The sequence below is a fragment of the Drosophila arizonae genome, chromosome 5 (assembly GCF_054131065.1).
Source record: "Drosophila arizonae isolate 15081-1271.41 chromosome 5, UAZ_ARI_1.0, whole genome shotgun sequence".
NCBI lineage: Eukaryota > Metazoa > Arthropoda > Insecta > Diptera > Drosophilidae > Drosophila > Drosophila arizonae.
The window spans coordinates 19,602,181-19,618,732 of NC_142925.1; the positions used below are offsets into that span (position 1 = coordinate 19,602,181).

At 38.2% G+C, this 16,552-nt stretch overlaps 1 protein-coding gene across 39 annotated transcripts in view; it reads right to left on the reverse strand.

Moving 5' to 3' along the window:
• The window catches only part of mbl (splicing regulator muscleblind), a 258,467-nt gene that overhangs the window by 35,222 nt on the left and 206,693 nt on the right, over window positions 1–16,552 (reverse strand). For 4 of the 39 annotated variants that reach the window (XM_089469898.1, XM_089469897.1, XM_089469899.1 and 1 more), the window contains one exon: window positions 14,192–14,267. The exons of the other annotated variants lie outside the window; for them this stretch is intronic. In XM_089469898.1, the coding sequence (XP_089326024.1) occupies window positions 14,192–14,227 (36 nt within the window). In that variant the 5' untranslated portion in view covers window positions 14,228–14,267. The remainder of the gene's footprint in view (window positions 1–14,191; window positions 14,268–16,552) is intronic. 39 annotated transcript variants of the gene reach the window in all.

The window sequence follows — 16,552 nt, forward strand, 5'->3', positions numbered from 1 at the left end:
GCATGCCTCGTATCTGGGTTAATTGCAGCTGATTGGCAAGCAACCGTTGCCATGAAGCGTCGACCATGTGATTCAGCCCGATTTGGTTGCGAGTCGATCAAATAGGTCAATTCACTACCTAAATGTGCAGGCAACATACTTTGTTTGAATGTTCAATTTTATGGCTAAATCGATGCAGTTCTTATGCAGCTAAGTAAAGTGAGCTAGAGTGTGTATGAGTGTATCAATTATGAAACTCTTTAGGGACAAGGTTAGTTACTTATGAATATGAAATGGTTGTGAATAGAGTAAAAGGAAAACTAGAATCCAGTTACACACACTTTTCAATAAAAACCTAAATTTTTAGGTTTTTAAATTTCTTGCTGAAATAATATTAAAAAAATAATATCAAAAATAATAATATTAAAAAAAATATAAATAAATAACAGATATATGATAAATAAATAAAATAAATATAAAATAAATTAAATAAATAAAATAAAAATATGTATATAATAAATAAACAAATATAATAATTAAATAAATAAATAAGAAAATAAATAAAATTATAAAAAATAATAAAAAAAAAGAAAAATAAAAAATAAAATTTTAAAATAATATAAAATAAAATATTATAATAATAATAAAATATGTAGAAAATAAAATAAAATAGATAAATAAATAAATAGAATAAACAAAAAAATAATTAAATTAAAAAATATAAATTATATATAAAAATAATATTATTTTATAAATAATAAGGAACACCAAATTTAATTTTTAATAGATATTGATAATATCATAAAAAATATCTTCATAAATTATATTTGAATATAAAATATTGAATTGCATTATTAAATTGTAAAAAATATACTCTATAAAGTCACAGTCCTAGCTTGAACCGCAAGAATAAAATATTCTAAACAATTTCAGCAACATATTTATAGAAAACATCAAAAGCAGCATCAACTATTCAGACTTCAATGTCAAGCCCACTTTTACTAATTGAGCTGGCATCTCTTCATTAACGTGAATACACTAATTTGCAGCCCAGTTTTCAACACTGCAACACAAATAAACTGAATTTGTTGAGAATTATGGCACCTAGCTCCGACTGCATACATATATATGTGTATTCGTGTTAGTTATTTTCAATGTCACTTGGCAAATATTTAAATTGCATTTGGCATTGCAATCAAATAAGATATTATTCTTGCTCAGGCGAGACAGAGACTCCACCAGCTCGAGGGACTTGCGCACGTTCTTGGCTCTAATGGCGACGTGGCAGACATTATCTCAAATGGCAAGTGGAGCTTGTCTAGTGTGTGCGCCGCCTCGCAGTAGGGGGCGTGAAGGGGGCTGGGCGTGCAGGCCAATTTCTTGTTGGCTCAATGTGCCACACATTTAGCTAGCCGATTGCTCTCTTCGGTTCTGTTCTGCTGCTGCTGCTGCTGCGGCTGCTTCTATTTCCACTTTTACTCCTGCTCAGATTTCTGTCTCTTCTTCTTTTTTTTTTACTCCCAGTGCCACACCAAACATTTTCATGTCATTTCGATTGTAATCTGCATGACTGGCTCCCTCCACGCGGCCGAGACAAAAAAAGAGTAGAGAAAGATTTTTAAAATGCTCCAAAACGAAGCAAGGAAAAACGAGTGTGAAAATTGCAAATGGTGTCCACTCACGCACACAGAGCGAACGAGTGAGTGCTGGAAAGAGACGTGCAGATAGACGGACAGCCGGACAGGCGGACAGCCGAGCAGGCAGACAGTCGGACAGTTGGACAGTGAGACGTACAGCATATTTGCATTGTGCGCGCGCTGCAATCGCGCTGTTATTCTCACTGCATTTTTATAGCAGTCACACCGCACCATCTCGAACCCTTTCCGAGAGAGACAGAGAAAGAGAGAGAGAGAGAGGGAGATTTACATTCGCTTTTTTTCCAGTGTTGTCACCAAAGCCTTGTGCAGATTATCCGCTTTAAATTGCAATGATTACTTTTTCCCTTTATTTTACTTTTATATATATATTTTTCTATTTTTTGTTGATTTTTTTTTTTTTTTTTAGGTCTGATATAGCTCTGGCATTGGCCTGGCATTTCAGAGCCATTTTTCTTCTTCGCTACGCTCGAAACAATGTTGCTGGCTGTCGCCGTCGTCTGGCATCCTCCGACTCCGACTCTGACTCCGACTCCGATTCCGACTCCGACTACGGTACGGCTGCATGAGCGTTGTGCGTCCGTGAGGATTGTGTCCGCCGCATTGGAGGAGGCTAAGGAATTTTTCATGTTTTCATGCCAAGTGCAAGTCAAGTCCAGTCATGTATATCGTCGCATCGTATCGCATTGCCGACATGCGTCTTGGCGACGGACCGGCATCGAGTGAGGACGCCCGGCCAAAGGCACTCAGCGAACGACGACGGGGACGACGATGAGGAGAACGTTGGGTATTAAATGTCATTTTGCATTTCGTGACAAGTTGGCTAATCTGACTCGAAAGTTATTTATTTCTCCTTTGTTGAGTGCAAAGGAATTTTTCTTGCACTTTGCTAGCCCGAGCATTTTACATGGCATTTGCCGAGGGTAGCGCCACCCCTATTTCTGTTTAGTTTTTTATCCCCCCCCCCCCATTTTTTTTTTCACTTTTTGTGCGAGTCCTTTTCAAGTTTAGCTACTTTTCTTCAATTTGGCGACGATAGAAATCGGCTTTGAATGTTAATAAAATGGATTTTTATGCAAATTTAAAACTGTTTGGCGGTTGGTTGCCTTGGTATGCATTACAAATGCCAGATGCCAGAGGGTTAGACCTAGACAATGAGTTTGCCATAAAATGCAAATGCTGTTTGCTCAGCTGAAATTGATGACCAGCAAGCGCTCGTTGCCTGCATTATGCAATTTTCAGCATGCTCCAAGCGCTGACATGGGCTGAGCATTGAAGTGCCCCTCCCCAAATTTATAGCAGCTCAAATGGAGCTGTAACTACGTTTGCTATAAATTGTCGCTCTCTATTTTCAGCAATTAGAAAATTTCATTGATTTACTGCTCTAAATTCTGGACAGGTGCTGCTTCTTCTTCAGCCTGGCATATTTGTAGTCTAAAACTTGATTTGATTTCAATTCACAATAGACGTGATTGCATATTTTCATAGAGAAAACCTTTGGAAAATTCAAAAGCAATATCATGTACATTTTAAGCAAATTTAATTTATCTTTTTTTCTTTTTAATTTTTTATTTTTAAGCTGCGACAGTTGGCAAATTAAGTGCAGAACTAACGGCACTACAAGCTTTGGCACTTAAACGTCCAACACACACACACACACACACACACACACACACGCACACACATTGCATGTGACACTTGCTATTGAAAACTATTTTGAGCGTGTAACGAAGCATCTCAATTTATACCACTTGCCAGGCAGGACACACACACACACGCACACACACACACACACACATACACTAACACGAAATGCTGAAAATCAAAATGCAATTTACAATTGTAAATAGCAACAACTGCAAATTGACAAAAGCAAAATGTTCCTAATAATTGAGAGAAAAAATATGAAATTAAACAAAAAGTAGCTCAGCAAAATGAAAACAACAATTTTCCATTTCAAATATATGTATATATATGAAAATAGAGGGAAAAGAAAGAAAAGAGTTTTACGTGCGCTGCAATTGGAATTGCGCTACGTTCGGTTTAATTTTCAATATTGTCAGACGACACGGCGGGCGTTTGGGAGGCGTGGCCCGGAAATGAAAATGAAAATATTTTCGTAAAATGCAAACAAATTGGCAAAGGCAAATGGTCAATATTTGTTTATGTATAGAGCGCGCGCTAAGCGAGCCAAAGGCAAAGTGTTTGCAGCGCAACAAAACTAATGCAAGTCAGGCAAAGGGGGCGGAGTGTGTGTGGGTGTGGCACGAGGAGCAGCGGTGCATGTTAAGCGTTTTGCCTTTAGACAATGCACAAATGGAATGCGCCACAGGAAAAGCAACAGCCGGCGTTAGGTTCCTCCTCCCTTTCGCTCAGTCTTCGTCCTCTCTCTCTCTCTCTCTCTCTCTCTCTCTCTCCTTTTAACTGGCTGTCTGCCCGCCTCTGCAGTCACTGAACTCGATGCCTGAAAACCGCTTCAAAAAGCCGAGCGAAATGTGTGCAAAACAATGCCCCGCTGTCAGTGTGCGACTGTATGTGTATAAATATGTGTGTGTGTGTGTGCGTGTTTTTGCGTGTGTGTAATGTTTTTTTTCAATCATGCGTTCATTCATTCAATGCCTGCCATTGCATTGCATACTTTTGGGATTTGCAACAGATTCCCGCGCAGAGCATACATATATGCATATGTGTGTGCGAACTCTATCTGTGTGTGTGCATCTAGCATGTCATCCTCCGCTGCCCTCCCTTCCTTCTCCTTCAGCCCCTTCAGCCAGCAGTCGTCCCTCGGCAGGATTTACATTCTATGCCGCCTCCTCTGTTAGCTGCCAGCTGGCCCGGTGCGGCGACACAATGTACCACACACACACACACACACACTTACACACATTGTTGTTTTAATTTTCACGTTGCTCGGGCGACAATTATCGAGGGGATTTCGGATTAGTTATCACCGGCGAGCCGAGAGCAAAAAGCTAATCAGCAGAGACTTTGTGCTAATTGAAAATGCTCCCAACCGCTGCCGCTGCCTAGGTTCGTATTTAACTGTGATCAGGTGCATGGAATAGAGCTGAATGGCTTTATGTGTATGATAATAATATGATCGGAGAATGGCACAAAGCAAATGAATGATATGATAAAGAATTGTCAGAGCATTAACTCATCATTTGTAGGCAAAGTTGGTATAAAATGTATAATAAATTCCATTTACAGATTTGCTATAAATATTTATGGCAACTCCAGTATGGTCACTCTAAAAAATCTCTTTAATTAAAGAAGACGTGGCATGCTGTCCAGCAGATATATAATTAATTTATTTAATTGATTTTAGCCAAATGCCAATTAGTTGCTATAAAATCTTTATAACTGCGCCATAAATTTCCAGTGCCACTAACGCACAAACAAACATATTATATGCGCTTTCACTGCTCATTTCCGCTGCTGCCACGCCCCCACATAATGTCACACCTTAACTCAGACCGCCCACTCATCTGTTCATTTGCCGCTTATCAGCAGCAGCGAAATTCACTTAATTTAATTAAAGTGCACGCGAAACGAAATGAACTCGAAAAGAAGGCGGAAAAAAGCAAGCTTGGAACATTATTTTTATGGCAGACACACACACACACACATAGACACACTTGCACTGAGGCAAAAAGTATGCAATGCGCCCGTGGCCCAGTGGTCATTGCCAGTACGGCATCCGCACCCGCCTCCTGCTCCTCCTCCTCCTCCTCATCCTCCTCCTGCATCGCATCTCCTCCAGCTGGCGTCAAACTCATTGCTGGCCAGAGATCTGGCCATCATCAACGTCGCCATCAGCAACCAACGAAACGTCATTGCTTCATTTTCGCTCCTGTTCCCAATTGCCCAGTCTCAACCAGTCCAGATTCTGGAGGCTGGATGCAACTGGAGATGCGGAGTAGAGGAGCCACCATCGACTCCGTCTACCGAGCAGTGCCCCCGAATTAATTTCCGTTTTGCAAACCAATTGAAAATCCAATTTTCAATACACAAACCGTATACCGTATACCTATGTATATACTCCTAGCCCCACACTCTACACATATACATATATATCTATACATATATATATATATATATATATATTTATATATATATATATTCATGTATGTCTGTGTGTGTGTGAGTCATTCAGTGGAGCATACGTTTAAATAACGTGGCGCTGGAGCTGAGCAGCACTGGACAGTGGGCAGTGGGCAGTGGGCAGTGGAGGCGTTCTAGGCAGGCCTTTTATTCAACCCGATGCACACGTGCAAAAGTTTGCTCACATTTAAATGGGCTTTAAAAATGGCCAAGCCGGGACACACTGGCCGCTGGCCGGAGGGCCTTGCACGGTATTTCGCCTAAAAGTAGGCAACAATATATGGGCATTAAACGTAAACCGACTGCAGGCAAAAGCGTTGACGTGCGTGCATATGTGTGTGTGTGTGTGGTTGAAGCAGAACGAACGGAGCGCATGCCTGTGTGTGTGTGTGCATTGCCGTGTTTATTTGTATACAAACTCATGCGCCGGCCAAGAGGCGCCCATATGGCCACATAATGCACGCCATGGCGCCTGGCTCCAGCTCTGCTTCTGGCTCTGGCTGAGGCCTAGCCTCCCAGGGCTGCGGAAACGCGCTGCATTGGCCACGGCTGTGGTTGTTTGTATGTGTGTTTGTGTTGCTATTTGTGTGGCACATTGATTTTTTTTTTCTATGGACAACACAAACTGCAGCAGGAAGCAGGCAGCAGCAGCAGGAGTAGGCATTGCAGCAGCAGGAGTAGAAGTAGGATCTGCTGCTGAGCAGGGATTGGGAGCAAACGCAGTTACAATCCCAGTCCATAGGCCTCTGCGATACGATTTGACCACATGCTACGCTATTTTTTTCCGCTTTACAAATTACATTTCACTGTACACTGGGGCAAAATATATGCAGCTTAAGCTTAAGGCCCCCGTTCGCGTGCTAAATTCTTTAGTTGGTCTTTACATCAATTCTAGTCTATAAAAAAGTAAATTAATATATAAATGCAATTTTTAGCAGTTTCGTTTTATGGCAACAACCAAAGGTTTTCGTAATTTAGTAATTACAAAATTACCTAAAATAAATATTAAATAAAATTTGAAATGATATTTTAATTGAAAAAAAAAAATAAATAAATAAAATAAAAACGAATAAATAAATTAAATAAAAAAATACATGAAAAAATATTCTAAAATAATATAATTAAAGAAGAAGTGAAGAAGTGAAGAAATTGCACATCGTTTGAGATTTGACTGAATATTAAAATAAATTATAATTAAAACATTATTTATTTATTTTATTTTATTATTATTATTTATTAAATTTAATTTTAAAAAGTTTCAACTTAAATCAATTTAATAAAAGCAAAATCGAATTTTAAGAACAATTTTGCATGAACTCAAGCATATATATATGTGTATATTATAAAAAATGAAAAGGTTTTTTATATTAGTAAATTCTCAGGCTCGTTGAGCAAAATAGAAAAACTCAGCTGAAGCTTTTCATTTATAAAGCAGTATTTATTTGATATCTCAGCCCACTGTGCAATGCTAGTCAATTGGTGCACTGTTGACTCTTTGCCTAGCCTAAAGCGCTGCTTCAAGTGATTGGACCTGCAGCTTCTATACATACGTGCTATGCACATATGGAGTATATATGTATATGTATATGTATATACATCATATATAAATTACATATATAAATATATATACATATGTATAAGCAACATTTTTGTTAACATTTTTCAATTGGAAATGAATATCAATGAACATTTTTACGTTATTTGCTGTTTGGCCCAAACAATCTTTTTCTTCTTTTTGTGTTTCATTTTTTGTAGATATTTTCATTAGGTTTTTCTCTCTCCCTCTCTCTCTCTGCCTCTCTCTCTCTCTCTCTCTCTCTCTCTCTCTCTCTCTCTCTTTTGCGTGTGTTTATTTTAAAAGCATTTTTCAAGCTGCGCCATTTGCAGAGTTTGCTTTTATGACGCTGATAAATTTAAGCTCTGACGTCTGCCGTCTGCCGTTTGGCCGCTTTTGATATGGACACTGAGGACGAGGCGTCATATAATTGGGCAAATGTCAGAAGAAAGGCGCCGCTCGTGAATTGAGTAGCTAGCTGCTCGCAAATATGCCTTATCGCAGCGCAATATCCCCACACACAAACACACACACCCACACCCACACACACATATGCATACACAGTCAAATAAATTGCGGCAAAAATTTAATGGCGAGTTTCGGTTTTTTGGCAGACATTGATGACTTTTTAACTGCAGTCATTTGCAAAGGCGTCGTGCACACACACACACACACACACACACACACACACACACGCACACACACACGAGCGCGTGCTAAATGTTTGCCTAGCCACACACACACACACATATACACACTGGCGCACACATTTGGTGGCGTTTCCGCTTCCGTTGCCGTTGCCGTTGCCTGAAATGGCTGCCTCCTGGCTCCTCCATGAGGCATTTTTGCAGTGCGGCATTGCGGCGACAACATCGCGTGACGCGACGATAAAAATAATCATCATCATAATGTGATATGAAAGCGGGGTGGAGGGGGGCAGGAGGTGGGGTCGAACCGGCAGTAAAGTGACTTAAGTGCAGCCCAGAAGTGTGCCCCCAGGGCGCTAGCAGTTCTGGCCCAAAGGTCCCCAAAAAGAAAACGAAATGAATGAGAAATAAAGCAGAACGCGTCGCTAATCGATTTCAGCTTTGCTTTCTTTCAACTTTTCTAGCTTTGGCTGTAATGCGATTATTTCGCGATTTCTGAGCCGGACTGGGCTCACAAATTAACGAGGTTCCATTATAATTTAGACGCATGCCCCAACACACACAAACGCGCGCACACACACACACACAAGTATAGAGTCACGCAGAGTGTAGCCTACTTTGTAGCGCGGCAAGGTCATCAACATTTTCGTGTGGGGCGGCTCTGTAAGCAAATTGATTTCGTTTCATGTGCCCTTGGCATATGTTGTCGACTTTTTGGCGCCGCGCTCTGTGTATTATGCATGTGTGTGTGTTTGAGTGTGTTTGTGTACCACTCTCGCTCTTCCGCAACTCTTGTGCGACATTTGCATGGCCATAAAATAAGAAATAAAAGTGCGGGTCATGTTCTACTCGGGCGTTTGCAGCCAACTGCGGTCAAATAATTGGGTAGACCGAGCTATCAGGCCCACGGAGCGACCCTCTCCCACACTCCCACTCTTTCGCTCACTCTCCCTCTCTCTCCTTCTCTCTCGCTTGCTCCACACAAAGTAGGCAGCATTAAATTTGTGTCGTGTTTCGGTTAGGCGAACCGCTTCAGCAGCCATAAACATTTTTATTATCTTGTTGCCGTTGTGTGTGCGCGCTCAACTCTTGCCGGGGCGTGGCCGAGATGTGTAAGCGCCCATCGTTTGCAATTATTATTGCATACTTATGGGCATGCAGGCTGTCGTCGGCAATTGCGCCACATTGGCGCAAACATCCAAAATCTGTCCGTCCGCTTTTTTTATTGCACTAATTGTGTGATGCTGTCAGAGTCGCATAAAAAATGTTATAAATTGAATATACATATACATATGAATGTACACGTGAGTGTGTGTGTATGTGGAGAATGAATACTAATGAAATGTTTGAGTTTGATTTGCGAGCGAACATATTGTAAACTGAATTTGGGGCTTTAGAGGCAACGGAATGCCTGAATGATTTTATATTCTGGTGAACAGATTATCTACTACTTTTCTACTACTACTACTTTACTACTACTACTACAACTAGGACTAATCTACTACTACTAGTTTACTGCTACTACTACAGCTAGGACTAATCTACTACATTTCTACCACTTCTACTTCAATACTACTACTACAAATAGGACTAATATACTACTACTAATTTACTGCTACTACTACAGCTAGGACTAATCTACTACTTTTCTACTGCTACTATTCCTAAAACTCTACTAACTACTATAAATCTACTATTTTTCAACTACTACTATTACAGGATTAATCTACTACTTTTCTACTACTACTGTTACTAAAACTCTACTACTTTATTTTACTACTACTATAAATCTACTATTTTTCATCTACTACTACGACTAATCTACAACTTATCTACTGACACTCTATTACTACTACTACTACTACTACTACTACTACTACAAATCTACCACTTTTACATTATAACTTTTCTACTTCTACTACTAATTCACCAATAGACTACTACTATTCTATTGATACTGCTATAAATCTACTACTTTTCTACTAGAACTTTACTACTACTACTGCTACTATTAATCTACCACTAGTCTACTAAATTTTCATTGTTACTCCATTGATACTACTACTAAGTTACTACATATCTATTACTAAATATAAATATACTATTTTCCTAAACATTTACAAATGATATTAATGTCAATGTCAATTATTTCCTATATCCCTATATAATCCCAATCACTATCTTATTTATCTCCATTCATTTTCATACACATGCAAAAAATATTCATAGAATATTCCTCTTAATTTAACTGTTCACATAACGTGATTGCCTCAACTTGCATTTAATAATGCCTCAAGTTCAATAGTTGAACAAAAAGTAGAAATAGTTAAGAACAAAGGAACAGATTGCATAACGGGAGGAACATGTTCAGGCATCTCTCTTTTTTTTTTGTCTTCTTTTCCATTTTGATATGTGCACATGGCAAACTAATTGAAAAGGGAACTGCACAAAGCGCAAGGACAAACTTTATGACAAGTTGTTCTCGTTGTTGTTGTTGTTGTTTACTATACACACACACACATGCAGAGATAGGAGATAGGAGGAACATGAGAGACACGCATTTAATAAATCCATCACATAACCCGCATTATTAAAAAGATCCAAGACACTGAGTCCTGGCACGAACCAGCAAAGTTTCGCTAGCAAACAAGCGCATAGATATTGACTTAGAGACAGAGAGAGGGGGTGAGAGGAAGAGAGAGAGTGAGAGAGAGAGAGAGAGAGAGAGAGAGATAGAGAGAGAGTGAGTGAAGGCAGCTAAACAAACAGGAACAGAAACAGAAACAGGAGACACACTGAGAGACATGGACACAGAGAAGACGAACAAAAAGCGCTTATCAAATTTCCACAAACGATGACAATCAAACAAGGCAGTCGCTGTTGCTGTCGCTGTCCCAAGTCTCCCACTGCAGTCGAGCATTCTTCATCGTAGACGAGACGAAACGAGTTGATTGAGGTTTGGCCAGGCGCCCGGCCAGCAGCAGCTATTGAGTGAATGTAATCGCCAATAAAGTGCACAAAGCGCATATGACAATAGCCAGAGCCAGCCAGTCGAGGGACAGCACGAAAGGATTCAATCAATGCACAAACAAAATGACTAACAAACATATACACAACGATAGGGAATGCTGTCCAGCAGCCAACAGCTAACAGCCAATAGCCAGAAGCAATGCAGACAAGATCAGCCAACAAAATGGGGCACATAAATAATTCAATTGTCAACACGCTGAACGATGCAACATGCGATAATATGCTCAGCAGCACACATCGACACACACACACACACACTCACACCCGTGTCAACACACACACACACACACACACACATCCACACCTCTAACTCCTATCTGGCCATCTACACTTGTTTAGCAGCAGAGTCGCATTTGTTGCCAGAAGTCGCCGGACGAGGCGCAAAACTTTTTGCTCACATCGAAAGTTTATTGGGCGGGTCGAACGTGCATAATACAAAAAGTAACAACTTTATCGATTTACACAAAATGAGGCTCGTTATTAGTTAGCAGCTGCTGAACAGGACACTCAGGACATTCGGCACAGCAGTCAACCCAGCACAACACATGGCGCCAGCTGCCAAAAGGATTGCTCTCCATTAATGGCACGCAAGCAAAGCAGGAAGTAGCCGACAAGCCATTGCACTGCGCTCCGAGTGAATAACTTATGTACATAAATAAGTGCGAAATTCTATTAAACAAGTCTTAGGGATATTTCGAAGATGTATATGAATTTTGATAAAAAGAAATTTTAGGTAAATACTGATTTGATTTGATTTGTCATAAAATGCTTTTTAAATAGTAAGATTAAGCTGTTGAATTATCTTGCTAACAAAAAGACATAATAAAAAAAAATATATATATATAATAATTTAAATAATATAGTAAATTACAAAAAAATAATTTATGTAATTTGTCATGCTTTTGAATAAGATTAGGTTCTTGGATATTGTTGCTAACGAAAAATATATAATAAATTAAATAATATTGAAAAATTATCATAATAAACAATTTGTGAAGTTGTATTTTATGAATAAATACAAAGTATTAAATTATTATTATATATGTATATATATTTTTTTTAAGTTTCCTTACGGAATTCGAATGTTTTTTAATCAAAGAAGTAACAAATATTAGTAATAAATGTTTATAAATATCTCTCTCTTTTTCCTTTAGTCAAACAAAAAATGAATATTAATATTAAACATTTATATTTAATATTTATAGATATATAACATTCGTTCTTTCATTAGAAAAGTAGTTATTTGTTTTTCCCCCTTTTTTCTATAAATTCTACTCAAATTTAGTCAGAATATAGAATGATTTATGACTTAAAAATAAATTATATTAAAATATGCTTATTGTTATTTATATCAAAATTTCATTTTCATTTATGTAAATATTTCTATATTTTATTATTTTAATATTTATTTCCATTATATTCCTCCAGTAAAATAGCCAATTGTTCACATTTTCCTTTCCATATGTTTTCATTATACTATTTTCGCCCAAAGCTCTATGTTTTGCTGTTTTCAAGCAGCTTCGCAAAGAGCAATCCAATAATTGCATTTAATCTCTCAGCATCTACCTTAGATGTCTGCAGCTAGCCACAATTGAAATGCCAGGGCTCTAATAGTTTCACATCCGGAATTTCATCTCAATCTTTCTACTCAATTAAAGTCATTGGCTTTATATGCTTGGTGTTCAAATGCGGCACAAAGTGCTACCCATTGACTAATCCCAATAGCTAACGGCAATCGCACCACATTCACTACATACCACACACATCACACACACACGCACGCACACACATATAAGCTAACCCCAACTGCTGTTGAGTGAGAGCTGCCTATGGTTTCCTGCTCCTGCTGCTGCTCCTCCTGCTGCTGCTCCTCCTGCTCCTGCACTTGTCTCACATTTCTCGTGCGTTTTTTATTGGCTTTCTTACACGCCACTTTGCCTTATTTTTTTATGGCTTGCCACAGCAAAAACCTTAAGTCCCCAACACCAACAGCTGCCCCCACTCCGCTCCCTCCCCCTTCCAATCCTTCTGTCAGTCGTCGCAGCAGTTTTTATGATTTGTTTCGCTTGGTCTCGTTTCCCTTGCTTTCGATTTTAAAGGCTTGTCCATGTCTGAGTGTGTGTGTGTGTGTGTGTGTGTGTGTGCGACTTGGCTGTTAACCCACCCACATACCACGCCCCCTGGCATAACCCCCGGCCCTATACCCTACGACAAGTCAGCGCCTGGGCCATTTTTTATTGTTGGAAAATTGTTTTCTCTGCACAAGGAAACGAAAAGGACAAAATAAAAAAATTGATTTCTTGTCTTTATGGCATTGTCCTTTTGCCAGCCGATGCTATTGGCAAATTTAATATGTTATCCTTCGCAGTGCGTAGCTGTTGCTTGCTGCCATTGTTGTTGCTGTTGTTGTTATTTGTTTGGAAAATATTGAATTTTTGCCAAAGGATAAAGGCTGCGATGGATACCATCTTTGCCGTGTTGACTCAAAATGAAGCAACTGCCAACGGGCGGCGCCAGCCACTGGAAAATTGTCCAGCATTTTGAAAGCGACTTAACCTGTTCCCAGTGTCCTTCGACTCGGCCAGCGTTGCCATCGCTTGGCAGCTCTTTTGCGGTTAACTTGTATCAGCTTTTGCTTTTATTGTCTGCTTCTTGTTTTGTATACATGCGCAAACATGTGTTGTGTATTTCTTTGCTTCATTCGCATCGCTCATTGTTTGCTGCCTTCTATTTTTTTTTTAGCAGCGAGAGAGAGAGGGAGAGAGGGAGGGAGGGACAGAGAGTTAGACACAGTCGCACACTCATACAGGCAAACAATTTATTTTGACCAAATTGAATTGCATTTAATTTGCTGCATTGCTTTCGCCCAACAAATTGAAAATAAATAATAATTCAATTTGTTTGACAGCTCTACACACAACAAAGCTGAGTTATGAGAGGCTCTATGAACCAAATATATATATATATATATATATATATAAAATGTAGATATATCTATTTGTATATATATATTTATTTGTGAATTTGTTGAGAATTTTACTCAACTAAATTGACTTTTCTCTATCTAAATAATCAGACAAAAAGTCTTATAGAGAGTATTCTCCTATCATCCCAGTTATGCTCCACTTAACTATTGTTCCCCAAATTTAGTGTCAATATTTTCTACTTTTACTTGCTTATAGAGCTAAAATGCATAAATTAAAAATATGTTATATAAATGCCTGTGATTGACTCGATGTTGTTGTTGTTGCATTCATTCAAGAGAATGGCATAAATTTGCACGTCTGTTACGCTTACCTGCAAGGAAATTAGAAAAAGAAAATCAATTAAAATGTGAAATAAACAAGTTCAAGGAATTTTTAGTTAATTTTCGAATTTGGTATCAAGTGCTAAATATCTAAATATTTGCATGCTTTAAATTGTTAAATTATGGCTTTAATTGCTGTGCATATTTCCAGTTCACCTTTGTCGTGGGCAACCTCTGGGTATTTAATTAAATGACCTAAAACCGCAAAATTTCTGTAATTTTTGCTCTGCTCCCATTTATTTCACAGCAACAACAATGAGAGCTAAAGTATGCAAGAAATGCCTCAAATGAAATCAATTAAGAGCCGGACATTTGCTGCAAACAATATCTATTTAAAATTCAACACTTTTGTCTATTTATTATTTATTTAAAGGGCTCTTTAGCAGAAGAAAAAAATATAATAAAACATTTTCAATTTTAATTTTTTTCTTATGCCTGGCAAAACTCATCACAAAAGCATTAGCGCCAAAAACAATTTTTGTTTTGTTTCACTGAAAGTTGCACAATGCACAGTAGGCGTGGCCTGGGGGCATGACAGTGTGCAGTGGACGGGGCCAAAGCACTCATGTGAAAGCCCAAAGGGCAACATTGCAACAAACAGCGGCAAATGATGAGCGGCAAATAGAAATAAAAATGTGATCTGAAGCTGCAGTATGCAAAGGCCACTGAACGACGGCCAAATACTCTGACAAATATGCCTTCAAATGGGCAAAAGTGTTTGTATTCTAAATTTGTATTGAAGCCCTACAAATTGCAGGGTATCAAACAGGCAAAAGAATCTCTTAAATTCGAAATTCTATGCCAAACACAGAAAGCAATGAAATTTTCTAACCAAAATAAAGGCAACACTTTAAAATATATGAAGAGCGCGCACACAGACACACATACACATTCATACACACGCAAACAGACAAAGCGAGTCAAAGCTGGCAGAAATACATAAAAAATAATATCATGAATGCAATGACTTTTAATGTACAGTTATTGCGCAGCTGTCTGACATGTGTGTGTGTGTGTGTAGCCATAACAATATGTGTATACATACATATATATTTATATGTTTATATGTGCAAGTATATTTTTAATATTGCATACTTTTTTGGCGTTGCTTACATTACGCGCATTGCACAGGGACTACCCCCCTCCCCATCCCCCTGCTCCTGCTCCTGCTCCTGCTGCTGCTCCAGCTTCAGTTTCAGCAGCAGTCGAGTCACATAAACGTAGCATACTTTTGAGCGGCGGGCACAGTGCATGCACGTACTTTTGCGTACTTTTCTGATTTTTTTTTTATTTCTTTCCACTTTTTTTTTTGGTAAGCTCCATCAGCACTTTGCAGCGGCAACGACTGTTGCCCGTTGCACATACTAATAAGGCTAAGTGCCAATGACAAACACAACTGCACACACACACACACACATGAACACAGTGACAGCACACACACACTCACAAACCCATTACAAACATGGCTAGTTGAGACGACCCAGCGATCCCCTCTACTTCTTTCTTGTCGCGTCCTTCGCGTTCGCGTTTCGCTTGGTCCTGTCAGCTCTGCCGCAGAGCTCCAACCCCTTGGCAAGCAAAAATTTCATGACTGTTGATGACCTCATAAGCATGCGTGTTTATTTCCTTTGTTGTCGCGTGTGCAGAGTCCTCTGCTGTGCGCATTTCTAATGCCATACAATTTGCGCGATTTGCGAGAAATATCGTTTAAATAATGCCTTGAAAGAAAATCCACTTTAAAGAAATATTATTGCTAAATTTATGGCCAAGGAAAGGCTGAAGATTTCAGAATTGAAATGAATTAAACGGTATACTATAAATAGTAGATAACTTGTTTTAAATCAAATATACACAAATTTAACCAAACAAATTATTTGTAATATTTAACATCAAAAATGAAAACCAGCTGAATTTATCTTTAATAGTAGCAAAACTCTCTTCAAAAAAATATATATTGAAATGAAGCCCACACTATTTCAGTTAAAGTCCTATAAAAATATTTAAAATAAATACAAAAAAATTAATAGTAATAAATTATTTAATTAATTAATTAATAATAAATAAATACATAAGAAAACAACTAAATAAGTCCTTTACACATATTTAAAATAAATTAAAAAAAAATAATTAAAAAAATTAATAGTAATAAAATAAAAATAACAATTTTAAAAAATTAATAAATAAATAATTAATTAATTGGTAATAAATAAATAAATAAGAAATCAACTAAATAAATAAATAAATAAATATTAATTTTAAAAAATATTTACAAAAA